Raw genomic sequence first — 20,468 nt, forward strand, 5'->3', positions numbered from 1 at the left:
CTCCATTAACAGTGATATTGTATAATCGCCCAGTTTTTACTGTTCCTGAGATGTTAAGCATCTTATGTACTACATCATCGGTCCGAGCCAAGATAGAAATATCAGACATGGCACCGGCCTCATTAGAGACAAGCCATTGAAACCAAGGCCAACCATCTCCAACATTTGAAGCATTTCCTTTTCCCCATACAATTCGCTTTAGTGGGGGTGGCATAGTAAAACCCTCACTAATTGATTTTTTTCTCCCACGATTTGCTTTGGCATATGGTAAAAACCAGGGGAAATGTGGTATCTGGTTCACAATGGGGCGAAGCTGTAAATTGAGTGCCAATCTGGGTTCCATCATAAGGTTGGGGTACGCGTGCAGTGCTTGTAATGGCTAGGGTGGTAATATTTACTGTGTTTGAGCCATTTTCATCACTGCCACTGCCTGCATGCTGTCCTTGAGTATCCTGTGTCAGGACGGAAAATATTGTTCCGACAGAGACCCTAGAATTCTGAAGAGGATTTAACCAGGCAGTAATATTTCTCTTCCTTAATAGAATGCAGTTGGCATTGTTCAGGGAAAAACAATAGGAACCTAAAAAGTTAATCTTAGAAGCATTAAAGCGTTGTGGGTTACCACCAATAGGAATCATGCAGGGCACATCCATATCGCAGGATGTAGAAAAAACTACCAGAAGCGCACTGGAATTAGCATGCACTGGCATCGGGATGGGCCAGGTTCTGGTCACTGCCCACAGCGTCATCTTCTTGGCGACGATTATGCGGATCACCATCAGGCTCAACACTATTACGAAAGTCTTTATGGCATAGCACTCGAGTCAGTCTTTCCGGCACCCAGACGGGATTGTCTTGGTCCTGTGGAAAGACACAAACAGCTCCCCTGGATCTGGATATAACCGGATCTGGGCCTTTCCATGTGTTATCCAACACATCCTTCCATTTTACGGGAGGAAATTTTATCTGAACCAGGTCTACATGCCTACAGGCAGTGGATTGTCCTTTATCATTAACAATCAAAAAATTTAAAGTAAAGAGTGTGATATTTTGTTTTTGGGAGAGTAGCCTTCTGCTATTCCCCCTTTTTGTTTTTGTATGAGTTTCTTCAGGGATCGGTGAGCTTGCTCCACCACACCTTGACCCTGGGGACTATATGGTAGGCCCGTGACATGGGTCACCTGCAGTTGCTTACAAAAGGCTTGAAAACCTTTTGAGGTGTAGCCAGGGCCATTATCTGTTTTAAGAATCCTGGGTTTGCCCCAGGTTGCCCAGGCTTCCAGACAGTGTGTAAGAATATTAGCCGTTTTTTCTCCCGAAAGAGGGGAGGCATGGATAATGCCTGAGCAGGTGTCGACAGACACATGAACATACTGTAATCTCCCAAAACTAGAAACATGTGTAACATCCATTTGCCAAATCTCACCAGGTCGCAACCCTCTAGGATTGACCCCAGTATGAGGTGGATGTTGGAAGGTCACACAAGAGGGACAGGAAGTCACAATCTTCCTGGCGATGTGGTGTGGAATTTTAAACTTTAAGCGCAGAGTTGTAGCTGGAACATGATATAATTGATGAAACTGTTTAGTGCGTTCTGGGTCAGTCAGGACTGGCAAAGCTAAGGCCCTAGCAGCATTATCTGCCAAGGCATTATGCTTTGCCATGGGGCCTGGAAGTAGAGTATGAGCTCTTATATGTTCAATATAAAAGGGTTTAGTTCACTGCCTAATGAGGCTGCAGAGTTCAATCAAGACGCTTGCCACGGGACTTTTTGGGCTGATATTCAAGTTCAAGGTGTCGAACTACATTGACAACATAATGCGAGTCAGAGATCAGATTAAACGGCTCTGAAAACGTTTTAAAAACGTGGCAGACTATGCGACATTCCACATTTTAAGGTGCCTCTGGTTCAAATTGAACAATAACTGGGTTCTCCCCAAGCACTACATAGGCTCCTCGGCCACTTTTGGAGCCATCTGTATAAATGTCTTTGACTCCTGCCAAGGACTTGGGGGAGGTAATTTTGGGAAAAATAACTGGGTGACGGGTTACAAACTGTAATAAGGGATCTTTAGGATAATGGTTATCTATCTTTCCAGAAAAGCTACAAAGAAGAACAGCCCAATCATCCACTGTAGCCCCCAAAACTTGAATTTGGGATGGAGTGTATGGTACAAGCAGAACATGTGGAAAAATGCCAAAATGCAATACGGCTGACTTAAGACCTTGTAATGCTAAATTCACCACAGCAGTAGGGTAGTGTTCGACTGTTTTTTTGTGGTGAAGCATGTGCATGAATCCAGAGTAACGGACCCTTTTGCCATAAAACAGCAGTGGGTTGCAGGATAGTGGGAAGAACACAAAGGTATAATTGTTCGGTAGGCACTATGTGTGTTAGATGCACCGTTTCAATGGCCTTTTCTACCTTATTGATCACTTCCCGCACCTCTGGGGTTAGAGTGCGCGGAGACATAACCCTGGGGTCTCCTTCCAGAATGGCAAATAATGGTTTAAGCTCTGCCGTAGTTATGGGCAAATATGGCCTAAGCCAATTAATATCTCCCAGCAACTTCTGAAAATCATTTAGAGTCTCCAATTGATCTATTCTGATCTAAACTTTTTGTGGCCGGATCTGAGTTGATGAAAGAAGGGCTCCCAAAAATTTCCCCACTTCTTCCCTCTGTACCTTTTCAGGGGCTATAACTAGGCCTTTGTTCTCCAGATCCTTAACAATCTGTACATAAGCTTCTTCCAGCAATAGCAACGTTGGTGCAACTATTAATATGTCATCCATATAATGACAAACCTGAATGTTGGAATACTTCAGGTGTGCTGGATTAAGAGCCTGTCCAACAAAGAGCTGACACATAGTGGGACTGTTGGCGATTCCTTGTGGTAAGACGCACCACTGAAATCGTGCATCTGCTTGTTCATGATTAACAGATGGCAATGTAAAGGCAAAATGGCAACAATCTTCCTTTGCCAAGGGTATTGAGAAAAAACAGTCCCTAATGTCAAGTATGATTACCGGCCAATCAGCTGGGATGCTAGAAAGCATCAGTAAGCTCCGCTGTACAGGGCCCATAAGCTGCATCTGCTGATTAACCGCCCTAAGGTCATGCAACAACCTCCACTTGTCTGATTTCTTTTGATCACAAATATAGGAGTATTCCAAGATGATTGCGAGGGTTCAAGGTGACCTGCAGCTAGCTGTTCTTGGACTAGTTCCTGGGCAGGAAGCAATTTTTCCTGTGAGAGGGGCCACTGGGGTACATAGACTGGGGTGGAGGTAGTCCAAGGTATAGGAATTCCATCCCCAGTGGCCCCTACGAAAAACCCAGCCCTCTACGATCTATGTTTCTTTGTGCCTCTATAGGTTCCATCATGCCTTGGAGACATTTTCCAAGTCCTTTTCCTGGTACAAATCCTGAATTCATCATAATATTTTTGCTAGCCGAAGAATATTCAGTAGTCAGCTTCATGTCCATTTGGCTTAGCACATCTCTTCCCCAGAGGGTAATGGGAAGATCCACCACAAAGGGTTGGAATCTCCCTTTTTGTCCTTCACTAAAGGACCAGGTTAATTCCTTTGCACTTATTTCTGGAGCCTGGGCATAGCCCAAGCCTAGTAATGTTTGGGAGGATGACTGCAGCGGCCAGCGTTTTGGCCAAGAGCCTTTGGCTATAATGCTACGGTTGGCTCCAGTGTCCAACAGTCCAGAAAATGTTCTCCCTTCTATCTTTAAATCTATTATTGGACGGCTGTCAAGTGTTAATAAAAGACATGCCAGATCAACCCCGGTGGAACCAAGGCCCTTGTCACCTCTACACGTATCCTTAGCGGGGAAGCTAGCATGCAGACTGAGTAAAATTAATTGTGCTATCGATCCCCCAGAGAGATTACTGTTATGCCTCGAGGGGAAGCACATAATATTTTTACAACTCCTTAATAATCAGGATCTATGACTCCTGGAGTAATGACCAATCCCTTTAAGGCAGACGAGGATCTGCCAAGGAGCAGACCCACTGTATCCTTGGGTAGTGGGCCTTTAAAACCTGACTCTACTGGTTGCACTCCCATTTGAGGTGTCAATACCACTCTGGAGGAGGCACAGATGTCCAGCCCTGCGGAGCCTGAGGTTGCTCTCCTGGCTGTGACGGGGCGAAATGACGGGTTCTGCAGTGCCCCATATATTCGTGGGCCCTGGGGACGGGGGCCCTTGTTCCCATTTTTTGGCCCTTGAGGTGTTGTAATTGGCTGCCCACGTATGTCTTTAACCGACTGGCACTCATTGGCCCAATGTTTCCCTTTCTTACACCTAGGGCAAACACCCGGTTTGCGGTTTCCTGTTTTGCTCTCCCCTCCATTTTTAGGACATTGTTTCTTGTAATGTCCTTCCTGCTCACACCGAAAACATCCACCACGCTCTTTACCAACTGTTTTTGCAGCCGCCAACACGGCTGCAGCTAACCCTGAATTGGACAAGGGCCCTCCAACTTCTCTGCATGCTTTCATCCATGTCTGTAATCCTTTTGCTTTCCATGGGGCTGTTTCAATAATTGCTGAGGTGGGCGGAGAAAACTCTCCGCGACTCGCGGGTTTGAAGTGTTATTCCCCATGATGTTAAAACGATTACATCCACTACCCACAATAGGTCTATTCCTCCCACCAGCACGTCACTGTTACCTTCGGAGAACTTACCGGTACCGCCGCTCCATACGCCTAAGTTCTGAATCCTTCCCGATGAGCCGGGGGTTCTTGCACGGTGCCCAGATGTCAAGTCCCGGGTTTCGGCACCACTTGTGGCACGCCGCATCCACCAGCAGAAGAGACAACCACAACAGGATTCTTCTTAGAACATTCTTTATTGGGAGCGCACAACTTGAGGATGATGGCGAAGGACCCCGGACCCTGAGCCGTGCAGAACAAAGCCTGAGACGTGTCTATGTCTGAATGGCTCTGGCCGCTCCTCATCTTACGAGTCAGCTCACAATTTGCAGCTGGATCGCGCCATTCGGGAAGACGCGCCAAGTGCCTCGGGGCAGGGCCGAAGCTGCTTGAGAGGCAGGAACTGATGGCAGGGTTGTGGCGCCTTGGTGCCCTACAAAACCCTGTCTCAAAAAAACCAAAACAATAACAAAAATAAATAAAAATAAAAACAAACAAAAAGGAACATAGATTGATGCGGAGTTATGGTACCCATCTGTAATCATCATGCCAGGAATCTGCAGCAGGACGCTGGCCACTCTTGGGCTACAGGTGAGACCCTACCTGAAAACAGGCAGATACAAACAAAAAAGTACATTCAAAGCTGGCACTTGCATTAAATTCTTGAAAAAGTTTTGCAATATATTGATCTTATTTCTGTGGTGTGCATTTGCTTTACAATATTTTTTGTCAATTATAATAGGGCTGAAAACAAAAACATTGACCCCACCATGCTAAGAAGTGAAGTTCCCAGCTTTGCCACTGATAGACCCGTGGTTTTCGTTTTTTGAATGCTTAGGGGCTTTTGAGTAAAACCATGCACAATACATGGAAATCATCATGGGCTTATAATAACCATTTACATTTTGTTGTTTTGCATAGTCATGTGTTAAGTAAATTGAAGGATTCCAGCATGCTTTCTTTTTATTTATTTACTTAGGATGGTTTCTGATAAAACTTCCTAATCCAATTGGAGGGGGGAGGCAGGGTTGATTTGTCATCAAATACAGATATGTAGCACAAATATTAGTTTGTTTTGTTCAGGTGTGTAGTTAGACAAGGTAGATCATTGCCCTCTGTGCTCTATTAGCATCACAGTGGATTTTAGCGTTAAGAAATGAGACCCAGGCACCGAGGAGATGGCGCAGTGGATAAAGTGCTTGCTGCACAAAGAAGATGGCCAGAGTTTGGATCCCAGAACCCGAGTAAAGCTGAGCTGGTGGGTGTGGTGGTTGTGGGTTCAGGAAATCCATCAAGGGCAAGCTGGCTACCCTTACTAGCCTGGTCAGTGAGCTCTGAGAGTCCCTGCCTCTGTAAATCATGTAACAGTGATGATGGGGGAGACTCATGGCAACAACTTCTGATCTTCAAATGCACTCACACATGTGGTCCCCACTAACACACACACACACACACAAATAACACACACATACATATACACAAAGAACACATACATACACATAAAAGACACACACGTAAAGAACATGCACATACATGCAAAGAACACACATGAACATATACATACATGTAGATAACACATAAAACATACACATGAATAACACATATACATAAAAGACATGCATACATAAACACACACATACACACAAAACACATACATACACATAAAGAACACATACGTATACATAAAAGGCATGCATACATACGCATAAAAGACACATGCATATGTACATACATACACATAAAAGACATGCATACATAAAGAACACACACACTGGGGGTTGGAGAGGTAGCTCTGTTCTTCCAGAGGTCCTGAGTTCAATTCCCAACAACCACATGGTGGCTCACAACCATCTGTAGTGAGATCTGGTGCCCTCTTCTGGTAAGTAGGCATACATGCAACCAGAACACTGTATGTATAATAAATTAGTGAAAAACAAAACAAAACAAGAACACACACATGCAAAAAAAAAAAGGCTCATTAAGTAATGGTGATTGTTACCCACCATACAAGCCAGATGACCTGAGTTTGTTCAACAGAGTCCAGGTAAAGGTGGAATGAGAGAATCAATCCCACAAAGTCATTCTTTTACCTCCACACATGTTGATGATGCGCAAGCCCCCCCCCCCACATTACATACACAAGATTTAAAAACTTTAAAAGCAGCGAGGCCAAGAGAAAAAGACCAGCTAAGCTTTACTGCTATAAAGGAAGCAGCCGGGTGTAGGAGGTGCACACAGGAGAACTCAGTCTTCCTTGACTACACAGCAAGGTTCAGCCGGTCTGTGCTACATGCGATCCTGTCACAAGACAAGCAAAGCAAAATGGGAGCCTGAGAGATTTAAGCAACAAGAAGTATTCAATAATTTTTTTTCCAGAGAAGTCCAGACAAGAATTGTCTCCAGTTTCAATTTTGGGTCTCTGAGTTACTACATCAGAGTCCTGCCCATCTCTGCCAGCCTCTCTTTCTTCTCTGATGCCTGAATTTGTTTCTCTCTTTTTCCTTAAAACAGTTCTTTAGAAAACGTAATTGTGAGGGCTGGGGACATAGCTCAGTCAGTAAGGTAATCTTGTCAACTCAGCGGGATTAACAGTAACCATGGGAGCAAGCCTCTGGACCAGGCTGTGAGGGGTTTCTAGTTTAGGTAAATGCAAGTGAGACTTGGGCCTGCTTGTTTGTGGGTTTTTCTGTCCTCCCACCAGGTCCTCACAATTATTTAGTCCCAGAGAAAATCACCCACACAGGACTCCGTAAGTTATAAAGTTGATTGGCCTGTTAGGTCAGGCGACTTATTAGCTAACTCTCATATCTTGATTAACCCATTTTTCTGATCTATGTTAGCCATGAGGCTCTGTACCTTTTTCAGTGGGGCAGTTCACATCCTGCTGCTTCGGTGATCTGGGCAGGAGTGGGAGGAATCAACTTTCTCCTCCCCAGAATTCTCCTGCTCTCCTTGCATCATTTCCACTTCCTGTCTGGTTTTCCCACCTACACCTCCTGCCTGGCCAATCAGCGTTTATTTAAAACATGATTGACAGATTACAGACAATTCTCCATCACCACTCCTACACATGAGCAGCCCCACGCTATGGGCTGGGGTTCGGGAGGAAATATAAAAGAAGGGGAGTGAGCAGTAGCATTGCTCACTGCAGATGCAATGTTGCAATGTGACCAGCTGCCATGGCTTCTCTGACACAGCATGGTACCTTTGAACTGTGAGCCAAAAGCAAGCCCTTCCTTATACTGTTTTTGTCAGGTATTTTGTCCCATCAACCAAAAATTAATTTATAGTACAGTCACAGGGACCTGAGTTCAATCCCCAGAGTCCACATAAAATCCCAACCATTATGGGGTGCCCTTGTAATCCTGATGTGGGGATTACAGAAACAGACCATACTTGAGTCTCTCTGGCCAGCCAGCTTAGCTTACTTGGTGAACCCTGTCCAGTGAGAGACCCTGTCCTCAAAAATAAGGTGCACATGAGGCTGGAGAGATGACTCAGCAGTTAAGAACACTTGTTGCTCTTGCAGAGGACCTGGGTTTGGTTCTCAGCACCCACATGGTGATTTGCAATCCTTTGTAATTCCAGTTCCAGAGAATCTGATGCCCTCTTCTGGAGTCACTGGGCACTGCACTCATGTAGAACACAACCACACACAGGTGAAACACCCAAACACATTAAATAGCATTCTTAAAAATGAGAAGCATCACCAGAGGCTGACCCCTTGCCTACACACACACACACACACACACACACACACACACACACACACACACTGCAGATCTTTGGTTTTGAAGACACATATCAATCTTCCAAAAAGCTGAATAAGCCTCTTGACAACTTCATAGCTCCGGGCAGTCTCTTTGGGAGCCTTTGGGCCATTGTCTGAAATGTGAGCAATGAGGTAGGTGGTGGTGTTTCCCTATCTTAGGAAGTGTTTCTCACCCTCTTGGGTGAGAACCAAGACCCCTGGGGGTGAATAGGGATTGCCTATGACCATCAGTACACACATATATCTATATTACAATTTATAACAATAGCAAAATTACAGTCCTGAAGTAGCAATGAAAATAATCGTATGGTTGGGGGTTAACCACATCATGAGGAATTGTATTAAAGGGTCGAAGCATTAGGGAGATTGATAGAATGTTTTCTCCATTTGGATATAGATAATTCACCTGTATTAAAAGACTGCACCTGCCTATTTAAGAGAGGGCTCTGTCCCTGCAAGATCTTAGCAGCCTGCCTGTGCTGTGCTGCCAGTCTCATGCCTGTTCAAGAATGAAACAGCTTTTTTATTTTTGTAGTGAACTAATGAAGTTTAATTAGGATTACCTACAGAATCATGAGTGGGGGCAACTTTTGGAACAAGGGCCATGGCAATACCACTGAAGGAACTGTCCCTCCTTCCGCAGTAAATATCAATGCCTGTGGCTTTACCCCCGGCCTGTTCTAAACCTGGCTCAGCTGATTTGAATGTTTGGAGAGCCCTGATCCTTTCCACCTGGTTTGGAAAGGACTCAGTCTCCGAGCGAGGCTGCGATGAGGATGTTTCTCAGGCTCTTCTGCCATTTGTCCGTTTACTTGCACTATTTAAATCAACCCCAGTGTAAACAAACGGAAGACTGCAGAGACACTCTGCCCTGGTCCTGCTCATCTTCTCTTCCTGCTCTGAGCACGCAGGACTTTCCCAGGCCCGGCTCTGCTCTTCCTTCCTGAAGCTGCTATTTTCCCTGTCACCGTCACCTTCCACTGCCTCACTTTTCTGCTTGTTTCCGGCTCCATTGCTCCTTCCTTTGGATGGGAAACTGGGGAGACAAAAAACACTCTGGAAGCTGACTGATATTTGGGGATTATTTTAAGCTTTTTAAAATAAAAATGTCTAGCTGGGCAGTGGTGGTGCACGCCTTTAATCCTGGCACTTGGGAGGCAGAGGCAGGTGGATCTCTGAGTTCTAGGCCAGCCTGGTCTACAGAGTGAGTGCCAGGACAGTCAGGGCTACACAGAGAAACCGTGTTTCGAAAACGAAAGAAAGAAAAAAAGAAAGAAAGAGAAAGAAAAAGAAAGGTCTTCTTTACTATAAGCATGCCCGCCTGCATGAGTTTGTGAGACCACAGTTGTCAGATGCCCATGGACACCAGCAGTGAGCCTCGGATCCCCTGGCAGGGGAGTTCCCGGTAGCTCTAACTGGATGATGGCAACTGCACCAGGGTCCTTCCACAGCACAATCAGCACTCTGAACTGCTGAGCCGGCTCTCCAGCCCTGTTGTCTTCATTTTGATTCTCAGAATCCCTCTAATCAGACTAAGACATATCACAGTTTCTATCTTAGTATAAAATTACAATCATTCTCATCTGACGTAGGCCAGGGATCATCAGGCCCAGGCTGTTGAGCATACAGGAGTGTGGGTGACCCTGCATCAGCAGCATCACTATAAAGCCCCATCCCATCTTATAAGCAGCATCAAAGAATCCCTGAAAGAGATTTTTAAAAACCATTTTGTTTATGTGGCTTTCTGAGACATGTTATTTGGCTTTCTGAGACATGTTACGTATCTTAGACTGGCCTCAGATTCATGATCCTCCGGCATAGTTCTAGGATTCGAGATATTTACTATGCCTTGCAGAGACCTTTTTTTTCAGTTATCATTTCCCTAATAAATCTTAGTACTGGGTGTATTCAAATTCAACACAAATTCTGAAAATTATGCAGGAAGATAAATATTGTTAGCTTTAACAGAGAGAAGAGGCTGTGAGTCACACCGGAGCCAGCAGTCCTACGTCTCACCCTTGATGAAGAGGAGAAACCCGAGAAAGACCACGCCTTTTGCCCCAACTAATTTAGTTTGATATTTCAAGTTGAGTGAAAAGGTTTTCTCTGCTGCTCCTGGCCCAGCAGCGCCCACCCTTTTCCACAGCTGGTGTTTTGCAGTGACGCTGCCTTGTTTTCTTCCTGGCTGCTTTCCGTCAGTGAAGACTCGTGCTCCTCGGCAGCGTCCAACTCCGGACCGAACTCCTGCAACCCTGCCGCTTTAACAAATTCAGACAAGGTCAGGGAGGCGGAGTTGACTCCACTGTGACCTTTCTGCTCTAAGAACAAGCCGATGTTGTCCCTGTAGGGAAGGCTGATGCTGCGGCTGAACAGCGGCTCCTCGATTCCCAGAAGCTCTCGAATATGACGAGATATTGTCTGAAACGAAAGGATATTTTAGAGTGACTAACTTGAAAAGACAAGGAAATCAAAGCTTTATTCAGTATTGCCATGTCTCTTCAATACTAAGAAATTATTTCAGCGAGCGCGAGAACAGAGTGAGGAAAAACCAAATGGCTTACTAAACTGACCTAATAAAACTATTTTTTTTTTCTGAGACTATTTTTTAGGTTTCTCTGTGTAACCCTAGCTGTCTGGAACTTGATCTGTAGACCAAGTTGGTCTCAAACTCAGAGATCCTCCTGCCTCTGCCTCCCGAGTGCTGGGATTAAAGTCATGTAACATTATGCCCAGCTAAAACTAAACTGTTAAGCGCTGAATCCTTTCGAGTGCTGGGATTGCATGCGTGAGCCACACCCAGCATTTGTGCAATGTTTTGGAAAAGACAAAATTAACAAGGACAAATAGACGATTGCCAAGAATCAGAATCTAAGGATGGGCTGACAGTGATGGGGACCCAGAGGAAGTTTAAATTTCAGGGAACTGTTTCATATGCTTCTCGAAGCGTTTATTGACATCCACAGACTTGCACACAACAAAGAATGAATTCACCATATGACACTGTGAAAAGTCAGTGTTGGGAGAATAGGACAGAATACAGGTGAGGACAATTACAAACTTTGGGTGTAATTACTCTGAAATGGGTAGAAAGAGGCAATGTAAATTACTTTATTTAACTTTGGAAAATAGTGTATAGATACTGTTAAGTCTTTTTTTATTTTTTATTTTTTTTTGGCTTTTGGTGTTTTGAGACAGGGTTTCTCTGTACCTTTGGAGCCTGTCCTGGAACTAGTTCTTGTAGACCAGGCTGGCCTTGAACTCACTGAGATCCTCGCTTGCCTCTGCCTCCCAAGTGCTGGGATTAAAGGCGTGCACCATCACCGCTCACCAAGTCCTTTTTTTTTTTAAAAAAAAATTATATATATATATATATATATATATATATATATATATAGAGAGAGAGAGAGAGAGAGAGAGAGAGTGCTCTTTCTGCTTATGCAACTTTTTATAAGTGGAGGGCATCAGATCCTACTATAGATCATTGTGAGCCACCATGTGGGTGCTGGGAATTGAACTCAGGACCTCTGGAGGAGCAGTCAGTGCTCTTAACCACAGAGAGCATCTCTCCAGTCCAATACTGTAAGTCTTAAAGACAAAAAAGTGAACACAACATTATACTTTATTTGGTACAATTATCTCTTAAAGGGACACGTTTCTGTATGGAAAGAGCCAGGCTTCTCACTATTATAAAAAGTTGTAAATAAGCAATAGGGCTTGGAGCTATGAAGGCTGGAAAGGCTAGAACAAACCTAAGCTGTGAAGAGTCAGAGAAGCCAGTATGTGTATATTATTATTATTGTAGATTGATATCTACAGAGGTAGATATCAAAACAGATATTTGTGTAATGGGTTTGAGATTACTTGGGAGAATGACATTCCAGTAGCAATTGCACAACCAGTGTCCACATTAAATATTCTCTGATAAAAATAACCAGAGCTTTGTGGAGACATGGTTATTTAGGGCTGTAAGGAGGAAAAGCAAAATGAGACTGAAGCTTCCTGTAGTCCCAGAAAGTAGGGAGACACTTCCTGGGAGGAGAGGGCATGTCAAAGGAAGACAACTCAATCTAAACATCATCCAGTAATCAAAGATGGGATTTTTTTTTGAGCCAAAAAGCAAATAATGATCATTCTGCTTTGTAATCCAAACAATAACTGACCATGAAACCAAAGTGATAGAGACAAGGAAATGGATTTTTTAAGTGAGGGAAAAGGAAGTGTAGAAGGCTTTCCTATGGAAGCATCCCAACCAAACACAGAAGGAATAAAGGGGGAAAATCATCATTACAATGACAGGGTGGTGACTGTGCAGGCAGCCTTTCGTGATAAATGCTAAAGTCAGTGGCAAAAGTCCTGAGGTGGAGCAAGACGTTTACACAGCTTCAAATCATGCCTCTGCCAACGTACTTGTCATTGCAGTAGTTTTACTATATAAGCCCATACTTTCCAATATTCCTCTCTCCAGGAGTTGGAGCTTAATTCCCCTCCCCATGAATGCTAGCTAGACTCAGCACTTCATTTCTCAAAGCAGAATACACAAGGAAACAGTGACTCCACATGGAGGAAGCCTGACCGTCACCACCTGTGAGTGGTTTTCATGTTTCCAATAATAAATCCTTGACACTGAGTCCCCAGATCTGATAAGGACTCGGGGCCTCTGTGATAGCCCCTCCCCACCCACAACTTTAGTCTCATATGAGAAAGATTAGAGTAACTAAAATTGAGGGAAATTCACACAATACCTGATCACTACCCTTCAAAAGCTTCGTTATGAAAAATCAGAAAACTATCTCAGATAATGTTCATCATAGTGCCCAAGAAAAAATTCAGTGAAAAACAACACAGAATTTGAATAAGATCCATTATTTAATAAACACATACCATAACCACATAAGATGTTGACATTAGCTGGAGATACGAGTCAGCAGTTTACAGTCAGAGCTGGATTCCCAGCAGTCACACCAGAGGCTCAGGATCACGTGTTAACTCTAGCTCCAGGGGGACATGAAGCCTCTGGCCCCTAAGGGTGCACACACTCATGTGCAAACATAATAATTATATATAAAACAAAATCCTTTCAAAGAGTATGAAAAAGAAAGCGTTGGGGAAATGAGTCGGTGGCCTTGCTGCTCTTACAGCACCCATGCTGGGTGGCTCCACCACCTGGAATTCCAGCTCCAGGAGATTTGATGCTTTCTTCTGACACAAAGATAAAAATCTTTTAAAAAATTTATAAAAGAACACCCTTTGTTCTTCCAGAGGACCCTAATTTGGTTCCCAGTACCCATGTCCCGCGGCTCTCAACCACCTGAAACTCTAGTCCAGGCTCCAGGCACTCAGGTGCCATTTTCTGGCCTCTGTGGTCACCTGTCCCTTCCCCCATACTGGACCTACACACACACACACACACACACACACACACACACACACACACACACACAGATACATACACTATTATCAAACTCTTTTGTAAATTCAAGTGTACAAATTAAACATTCTTTTAAAATGAAAAACTGTCTAGTGACAATTACTGATATGTAGCTGTGAATCTGTGCTACCTAATAGTTTACAGTAAGGCACTTATACTAAAGCTGCCGAGACTGTGTTTGGACTGGTTGATTGTAACGACACAGGGTCTCATTGTAAGAGCTAGTCACCCAGGCTGGCTCTGAACATGATCCTCAGCTTTCTGAGTAGCTGGAAAGGTAGGTATCACCACATCTTCCTTGGGGAATCATTTTCCAAGAGAGAGGAAAGACACAGGTGTGCTATTCTTTTGTCCCTCCCTTCTAATTCCTGTGCTGCTCTCCCTCCCTCCCTCCCTCTCTCTCTCTCTCTCTCTCTCTTCCTCTCTCTCTCTCTCTCTCCCTCCCTCTCTCTCTCTCCCTCTCTCTCTCCCTCTCTCTCTCTCTCTCCCCCTCTCTCTCCCCCCCCCCTCTCTCCATCCTCCCCACTGCCTCTTGCTCTCTATGTTTTTTCCTGTCAACTGTTGCTTGCTCTGCCTTTTAACTTATGGTGACTTTATTTAATCCTGCTTACAATATTCAGGCAGAAAGCTCTTGGATTAAAGGTGTGTGCTAGGGCTGAGCCACACCACACTAGAAACAGGTTTCCCCAGTAAAGAATGCAATCTTGGGGTTGACAATGTGATTATATTCCCTGTACATTCTAGGTAGATGTTAGAGTCACAGGGAAGAATGTATCATTCTTTTAACATAAACAGAATAGGCGTTTGATCTTGAGATCTTGGCAGCCATGTGAAGGCAAGGTTGGAAATACCATATATGGGAAGTGGGATTGTCTATGCTATGTACATGGAAGTTTGTGGCAATTAGAATATACATTTAGAGAGGCAGAGCATGAATCCCAGGAAGCATTTAAGTTCTGATCTTATCTGAGTGATCTTTTGCCACTGGGACACAGTTTTCTCTGAGGATCAGATGGATCCATGTGTGGCACTTACCACATGATAAGGACTCAGCAAAGCACAGCGATTAGCTGAATAAATGAGCTGAAGGTTCAGTTAGGACTCCATGTTTTAATTGTTCAGAGACTTTCTAATTGTCATCAGAAAGACTTGAATATTAACAAGTCTTTCTGAGTCATATGATTTACAGAAGAATATGGTCCTAAAACTTGAGTTGTGTTGTTGGCCACTTTTTTTCTTTTTCTTGTATACTCTTTACTCTTATGACTTCTTGAGGGGACCACCACCCCACTACCAAATAAATCATGGACACGCAGGCTTAATTCTTAATTATAAACACTCAGCCTTAGCTCGGCTTATTTCTTAAATTATCCTGTCTATCTTTTGCCTCTGAGCTTTTAACCTTCCTGTATTTCTGTGCATCTTTCTTTCCTTCTTACTCTGTGGGTGGCTGGGTGGCTGGCCCCAGACTTCCTCCTCCTCTCCAGATTTCTCCGTCTATTTATTCTCTCTGCCTGCCAGCCCCCACCTATCCTTTCTCTTGCCTTGCTATTGGCCATTTAGCTCTTTATTAGACCGTCAGGTGTTTTAGACCACTTGGGTGTTTTTTTGTTTAGGCAAAAAATTCACAGCTTCACAGAGTTAAACAAATGAGACATTAACAAAAACAACATCTTTACATTGTTAAGCAAATGTTCCAGAGCATAAACAAAAGTAACACACCTTAAAATAATATTCTACGTCAGAGTTGTAGGAAACATGTCCCAGAATCTTTCATTTTAATTAAAAACTTTGGAGGGTTGTCCTAGTCACTGTTCTATTCCCGTGAAGCGACAGCATGACCACAGTGACTGTTATGAAAGAAAACATTTAGCCGGGCGGTGGCGCACACCTTCAGTCCTAGCACCTGGGAGGCAGAGGCAGGCAGATCTCTGAGTTTGAGGCTAGCCTGGTCTACAGAATGAGTTCCGGTACAAGCTAGGGCTACACAGAAAAACCCAGTTTTAAAAAACAAAAACAAAGCAAAACAAAAAGAAAGCATTTAATTGGGGCCTTGCTTACAGTTCGGAGATTTAGTCTATTATGGTCATGGTGAGGAGCATGGCAGCACATGGGAAGAGATGATGCTGGAGAGGTGACTGAGAGTTCTACATCCAGATCTACAGGCCTCAGGCAGAGAGAGAGGCACTGGGCCTGGCTTGAGCTTTTGAAACCTCAAAGCCCGTCCCCAGTGACTCACTTCCTTTTACTATGCCAAGCCACTTAATCCTTCTCAAATAGTGCCATTCCCTAATGACTAAACATTTAAATATGAGTTTATGGCGGTCACTCTTATTCAAACCATTCAATGGTAGAGACTAGAACCTATCTTTAACAAAACTGAATCTGAGCTGGGTGGTGATGGCGGCACACACCTTTCATCCCAGTACTTGGAAGGCAGAGGCAGGTGGACCTCTGCAGTTAAGAGGCAGGAGAACTCTGAAGTTTGAGGCTAGCCTGATTTACAAAGCAAGTTCCAGGACAGTCAGGGCTACACAGAGAAACCCTGTTTCTGAAAACAAAAGAAACAAAACAAAACAAAAATGAAACAGATGAAACCTAATACATTATTCTATTCCAAATAGTCTTCATTTCAAAAAACCCTTTTAAAAAAAACAAATCTAATTCTGAAAACCATGTTTAGAAACTACTGCAGAAGAACATTTATGGCCTTCCTATATTAAATAGACCCTATTGTGTGTGTGTGTGTGTGTGTGTGTGTGTGTGTAAGGGGGGGTTAAGTGCTACAGAAAAGGTTCCAAAGGAGTTATGTATGCTACACAGTGTAAGGCTGTTAAATACTACAAAGGAAGGCATGCCCGAGCACAGGAGACTGGCCAAGGACTAATCAGTGCTCCATAGGTGAGGCCTATGTAACTTGTCTGAAAGCCAGGCAGCAAAGTAGGTAAGATACAGATAATGTTACATAGGTGCCAAACGGGTATCGAAGACAGAAGACGTTACTGGGCGCTCTGGAAGAGAGGTTACTATGGGACAGCAATGTGAAGAACAACTTCCTGTGGACATGAGGAGGAACCGGCCCTTAAAGGGTGATCCCGTTCATACTTTCAGTACAAGGGTATGGGACCTGAGCGAAGACACAGAGGCGTCAGGCACAAGCAGGCAGGAGGCTGTGAGTTAGACCAGGCAGTCTGGAGAAGACTCATGCAGTTCGGTGGCAACCGGGAGAGAATGAATGTGGCTGGAGCCAACTTACGGAGGACCTGGAATCCTAAGCCAAGAGTTGGGACCCTAATACACATCTCACCTTCATGTCTTCGAAATCAGTTATCCCCATCTGAGGCAGGTTGCAGCAGTTCACGTAGATGAGTTTGGGACCATTGATGAAGTTTGCAGTAAAACACTCCTATTGGTACAAGAAGAACAGCACTCACACATGTACTACTATAACTGGAAGAAAAGAGGGACAAAACCACATTTTAAAAAAAATAATAGCCAGGCGATGGTGGTGGCGCACGCCTTTAATCCCAGCACTCGGGAGGCAGAGGCAGGCAGATCTCTGTGAGTTCGAGGCCAGCCTGGTCTACAAGAGCTAGTTCCAGGACAGGCTCCAAAGCTACAGAGAAACCCTCTCTCAAAAAACCAATACATAATAAATAAATAAATAAATAAATAAATAAATAAATAAATAAAACAATAAAAGTGCTGGGTTAAATTTCATGCTGTGGCTTCAATCTGCTTTCGCATGTTGTCAATAATTTTTTTGGGGGGGTCAGAGCTAAGGAAAGGTGTCACTCTCGAGCCCAGGCTGACCTGGAACTCAGTTGATAACCGAGTCTGGCCTCCATCCTGTGGTGATCTGCCTGTCTCTGGTCTCCAAAGTGCTAGGATTATAAAGTTGAGCCACCATGCGAAGTCTCAAGGACATTTTGGAGTAAAGGTTTCAGATCCTGTGCTTTGTCACAACCTAATGTCATAGTTAGCATCAATAAATTAAGAAGCACATACTATTTTTGATAAAGCCAATTTGGGCTGATAGCTAACAGGCATTAATACTCTGAAGTGACCATGCTACCTACATATGATGTATTGGGCAGCCAGTTAAGAATGACAGCACAAATTCAGGGCAAGGGAGTAGCCACTGAGACATCTTGACAAAAGTGCAGAAAGGCCTGATTTAGCCTACGTGTGTTAAAAATATAGATTTCTATGAAAAGAGGACTTTACACAATTTTTATCTTTATGCAGACAGTGAGCAGAACTATAATAATTTGGATGAGTAGGAAAATCACATGTAATATTTTCTTCTAAAATACAATATAGATATCAGTGATAGGGTAAACATGTATGTCTAATATGTGTTAATGCACTGGGTTCAACCTTCACCACCACACATCCAAGACAGAAAAAGACCCACACAATCCAAATCCACTTTCCCCACAGTCCAGGACATATCTGCATTTCTAGTGAAAAAGAGGCAAGAGAACATGTCAGTTGAGAGGAGAAAATGGGATCAGAGGATGTGCCTCAAAAACCATTGTTTTCGTGTACCTTGTACTGAGGGAAGCCTAGCTCGCCAATCCACTCTGCAACCATCTCTGAGGTCCACTTAAGGTGTTCAAATGGTGAGTTCACACTTTTGTTGATCTTGAATTCATTAAGTTCCATTTTCTCCGACCCCTGAGGTAAAACTACAACTTTCTTTTCACTAACTGAGTCTCTCGATTCTATGCAAGACTCTGAAGCAGGATCGGTTGGAAGTACTTCATTGAGTTCAGTATGAAACGCTTTGAGGAGTTCGTAAGATTCATAATCTGTACTGCCTGATTCAACACTTTCTCTGGGAGAGCCTATCATAAACTCATTTTCACTTTTAGCCTTGTTAGCTTCTTTTTCTGCCATCTTTTTCTGATATTCGGGAAATACTAGCTCATCCTTGCCTACAGGATACTTCAGTTTGCTTGATCCTGGCCTGTGATCCTTGGGAAGTTCTGGAGCTGTCTTTCCTGGTTTGGGTTCATTGGATAACTCTAGCTCCTTGGTTGGTGTTGGTTGTGACTTCTCTTCCACTTCTGGTTTGGTCGTCTGTGGTGGCCCTTGACCTGTTTCCTCAGTTGATTTTTGTAGTTTCTTCTTAGGCAAATTTGCGTCCATCTGTTCTTGGAGCACTGGAGCCTTCTCCTTCCTTGACTCTACTAATGTTCCCTTCGATTCGGACTTCTCACTTGATTTTCTCTGCTTTCCTTTTTGACCTGCTCGTTTCCTACCCTCTGATGGCTCTGGAACTTTCTCCTCAGCTGACTTTTTCTGTGTCTCCCCGTGGACATCAGGGTCTATCTCTTCTGGGAATCCCAGAGCAGCCACTTCCAGTGTCTCTGGAATCTCTTCCTCAATAGAACTTGGTGTTTCCTTTGGAACTTCTGATGTCATCCTTTCTGAGAGCTCTAGACTTGCTTCATCAGTTGGTTTTCTTAATTCTTCCCCAGAAAGCTCTTGCTTGAGTTTTTCCAGCGGCGCTGGAACTTTCTTTTCAATTGACTGTTTTGGTTTCTGGCCTGGGAATTTCGGCTTAATCTGCTCAGGCTGCTGCTCGGTGCGTATCTGCTCTGTGGACTTTATTCGAATCTCTTGTGGAGACTTAATATCTGCTTCCTCGGTAGATTTTCTTAGCGTCTGGCCTGGAAACTCTGGCTTAGTCACCTCAGATGGCTCTGTACTTTTCTCTTCAGCTGACTCTTCTTGTATCTTTGTAATTTCGGACTTGGTCATCTTTAATGGAGGTAGATCTTCCTCTTCAATCGATTTTCTTGGTTTTTCACTTGGAAAATCTGGTGTGTTTTGCTCTGGACCTATTTCTTCATCTTCCTTCCTACGTGATTGCTTTGGAAGCTCCTGCTCAGTCTCTTCTGGTAACGTCAGTATTTTCTCACTGCTCGTAGCCTCTGGAGTCTCGGTTTCTGTTGGTAGTTGTGTGTCTGTTTCTGTAGGTGGTTCTGTGAGTAGTAGTACATCTACTGAAACGTCTGGTGGTTGTAGGTCTGACTCCTCATGTTTCTCATCCACTGGTACCTTCAAGTCCTCTCCTCCTGCTTCCCATGATGTCTCTAACTTCAACATTTGAGTTATCTCTGGTAGGTCCATGTTGGTCTCCTTGAGAATTTCTTCTTCGGGCGTCCTGGCTGACTCTTGTAGTTCGTTTTCTGCACTCCCTGGCTTCCCCTCTTCAAAGTCATCTTCCTCAGTCTTAAGTTTCTCTGGCTCTTGGTCCGGCAGCATCTCAGGGGTTACCTCTACCACGGTATCTGATTCGGAATTATGCAACTTATGAGATCTAAGAGATTTAGTTCTTTTAGGCTCCTGAATTTCATCTGGGTCAGACTCATAATCTTCTGGGACTTCGGCCATTAGGCAGTCAATTGACGCGCCCAAGGCCTCCTAGCAACCTCAACTTCCGACAGCGTCTCTATGGATACAACGATTTCCGGCGGTGTCTTCCTGTCTCTTCCAGAGATTTTTGTCGAGCCTTACAAGTGTCGACCGTAAAAACAGGCGATCAAAAGCACGTAGTAAACCACCCCTCCCCGTTCCCCCGGTCGTCC

At 44.0% G+C, this 20,468-nt stretch overlaps 1 protein-coding gene across 1 annotated transcript; it reads right to left on the reverse strand.

Moving 5' to 3' along the window:
* Positions 1 to 10,365: 10,365 nt before the first annotated feature.
* Samd15 (sterile alpha motif domain containing 15) lies at positions 10,366 to 20,449 on the reverse strand. Its single transcript, XM_048449297.3, has 3 exons — positions 18,421 to 20,449; positions 17,177 to 17,275; positions 10,366 to 10,859 (listed from the first exon to the last, which is right to left on the reverse strand). The coding sequence occupies exons 1-3, from the start codon at positions 20,272 to 20,274 to the stop codon at positions 10,524 to 10,526; spliced, it is 2,289 nt and encodes a 762-aa protein (XP_048305254.3). The 5' UTR covers positions 20,275 to 20,449; the 3' UTR covers positions 10,366 to 10,523.
* Positions 20,450 to 20,468: the final 19 nt, after the last annotated feature.

Source organism: Myodes glareolus, chromosome 11, assembly GCF_982192425.1.
Source record: "Myodes glareolus chromosome 11, mMyoGla1.1, whole genome shotgun sequence".
Lineage (NCBI taxonomy): Eukaryota > Metazoa > Chordata > Mammalia > Rodentia > Cricetidae > Myodes > Myodes glareolus.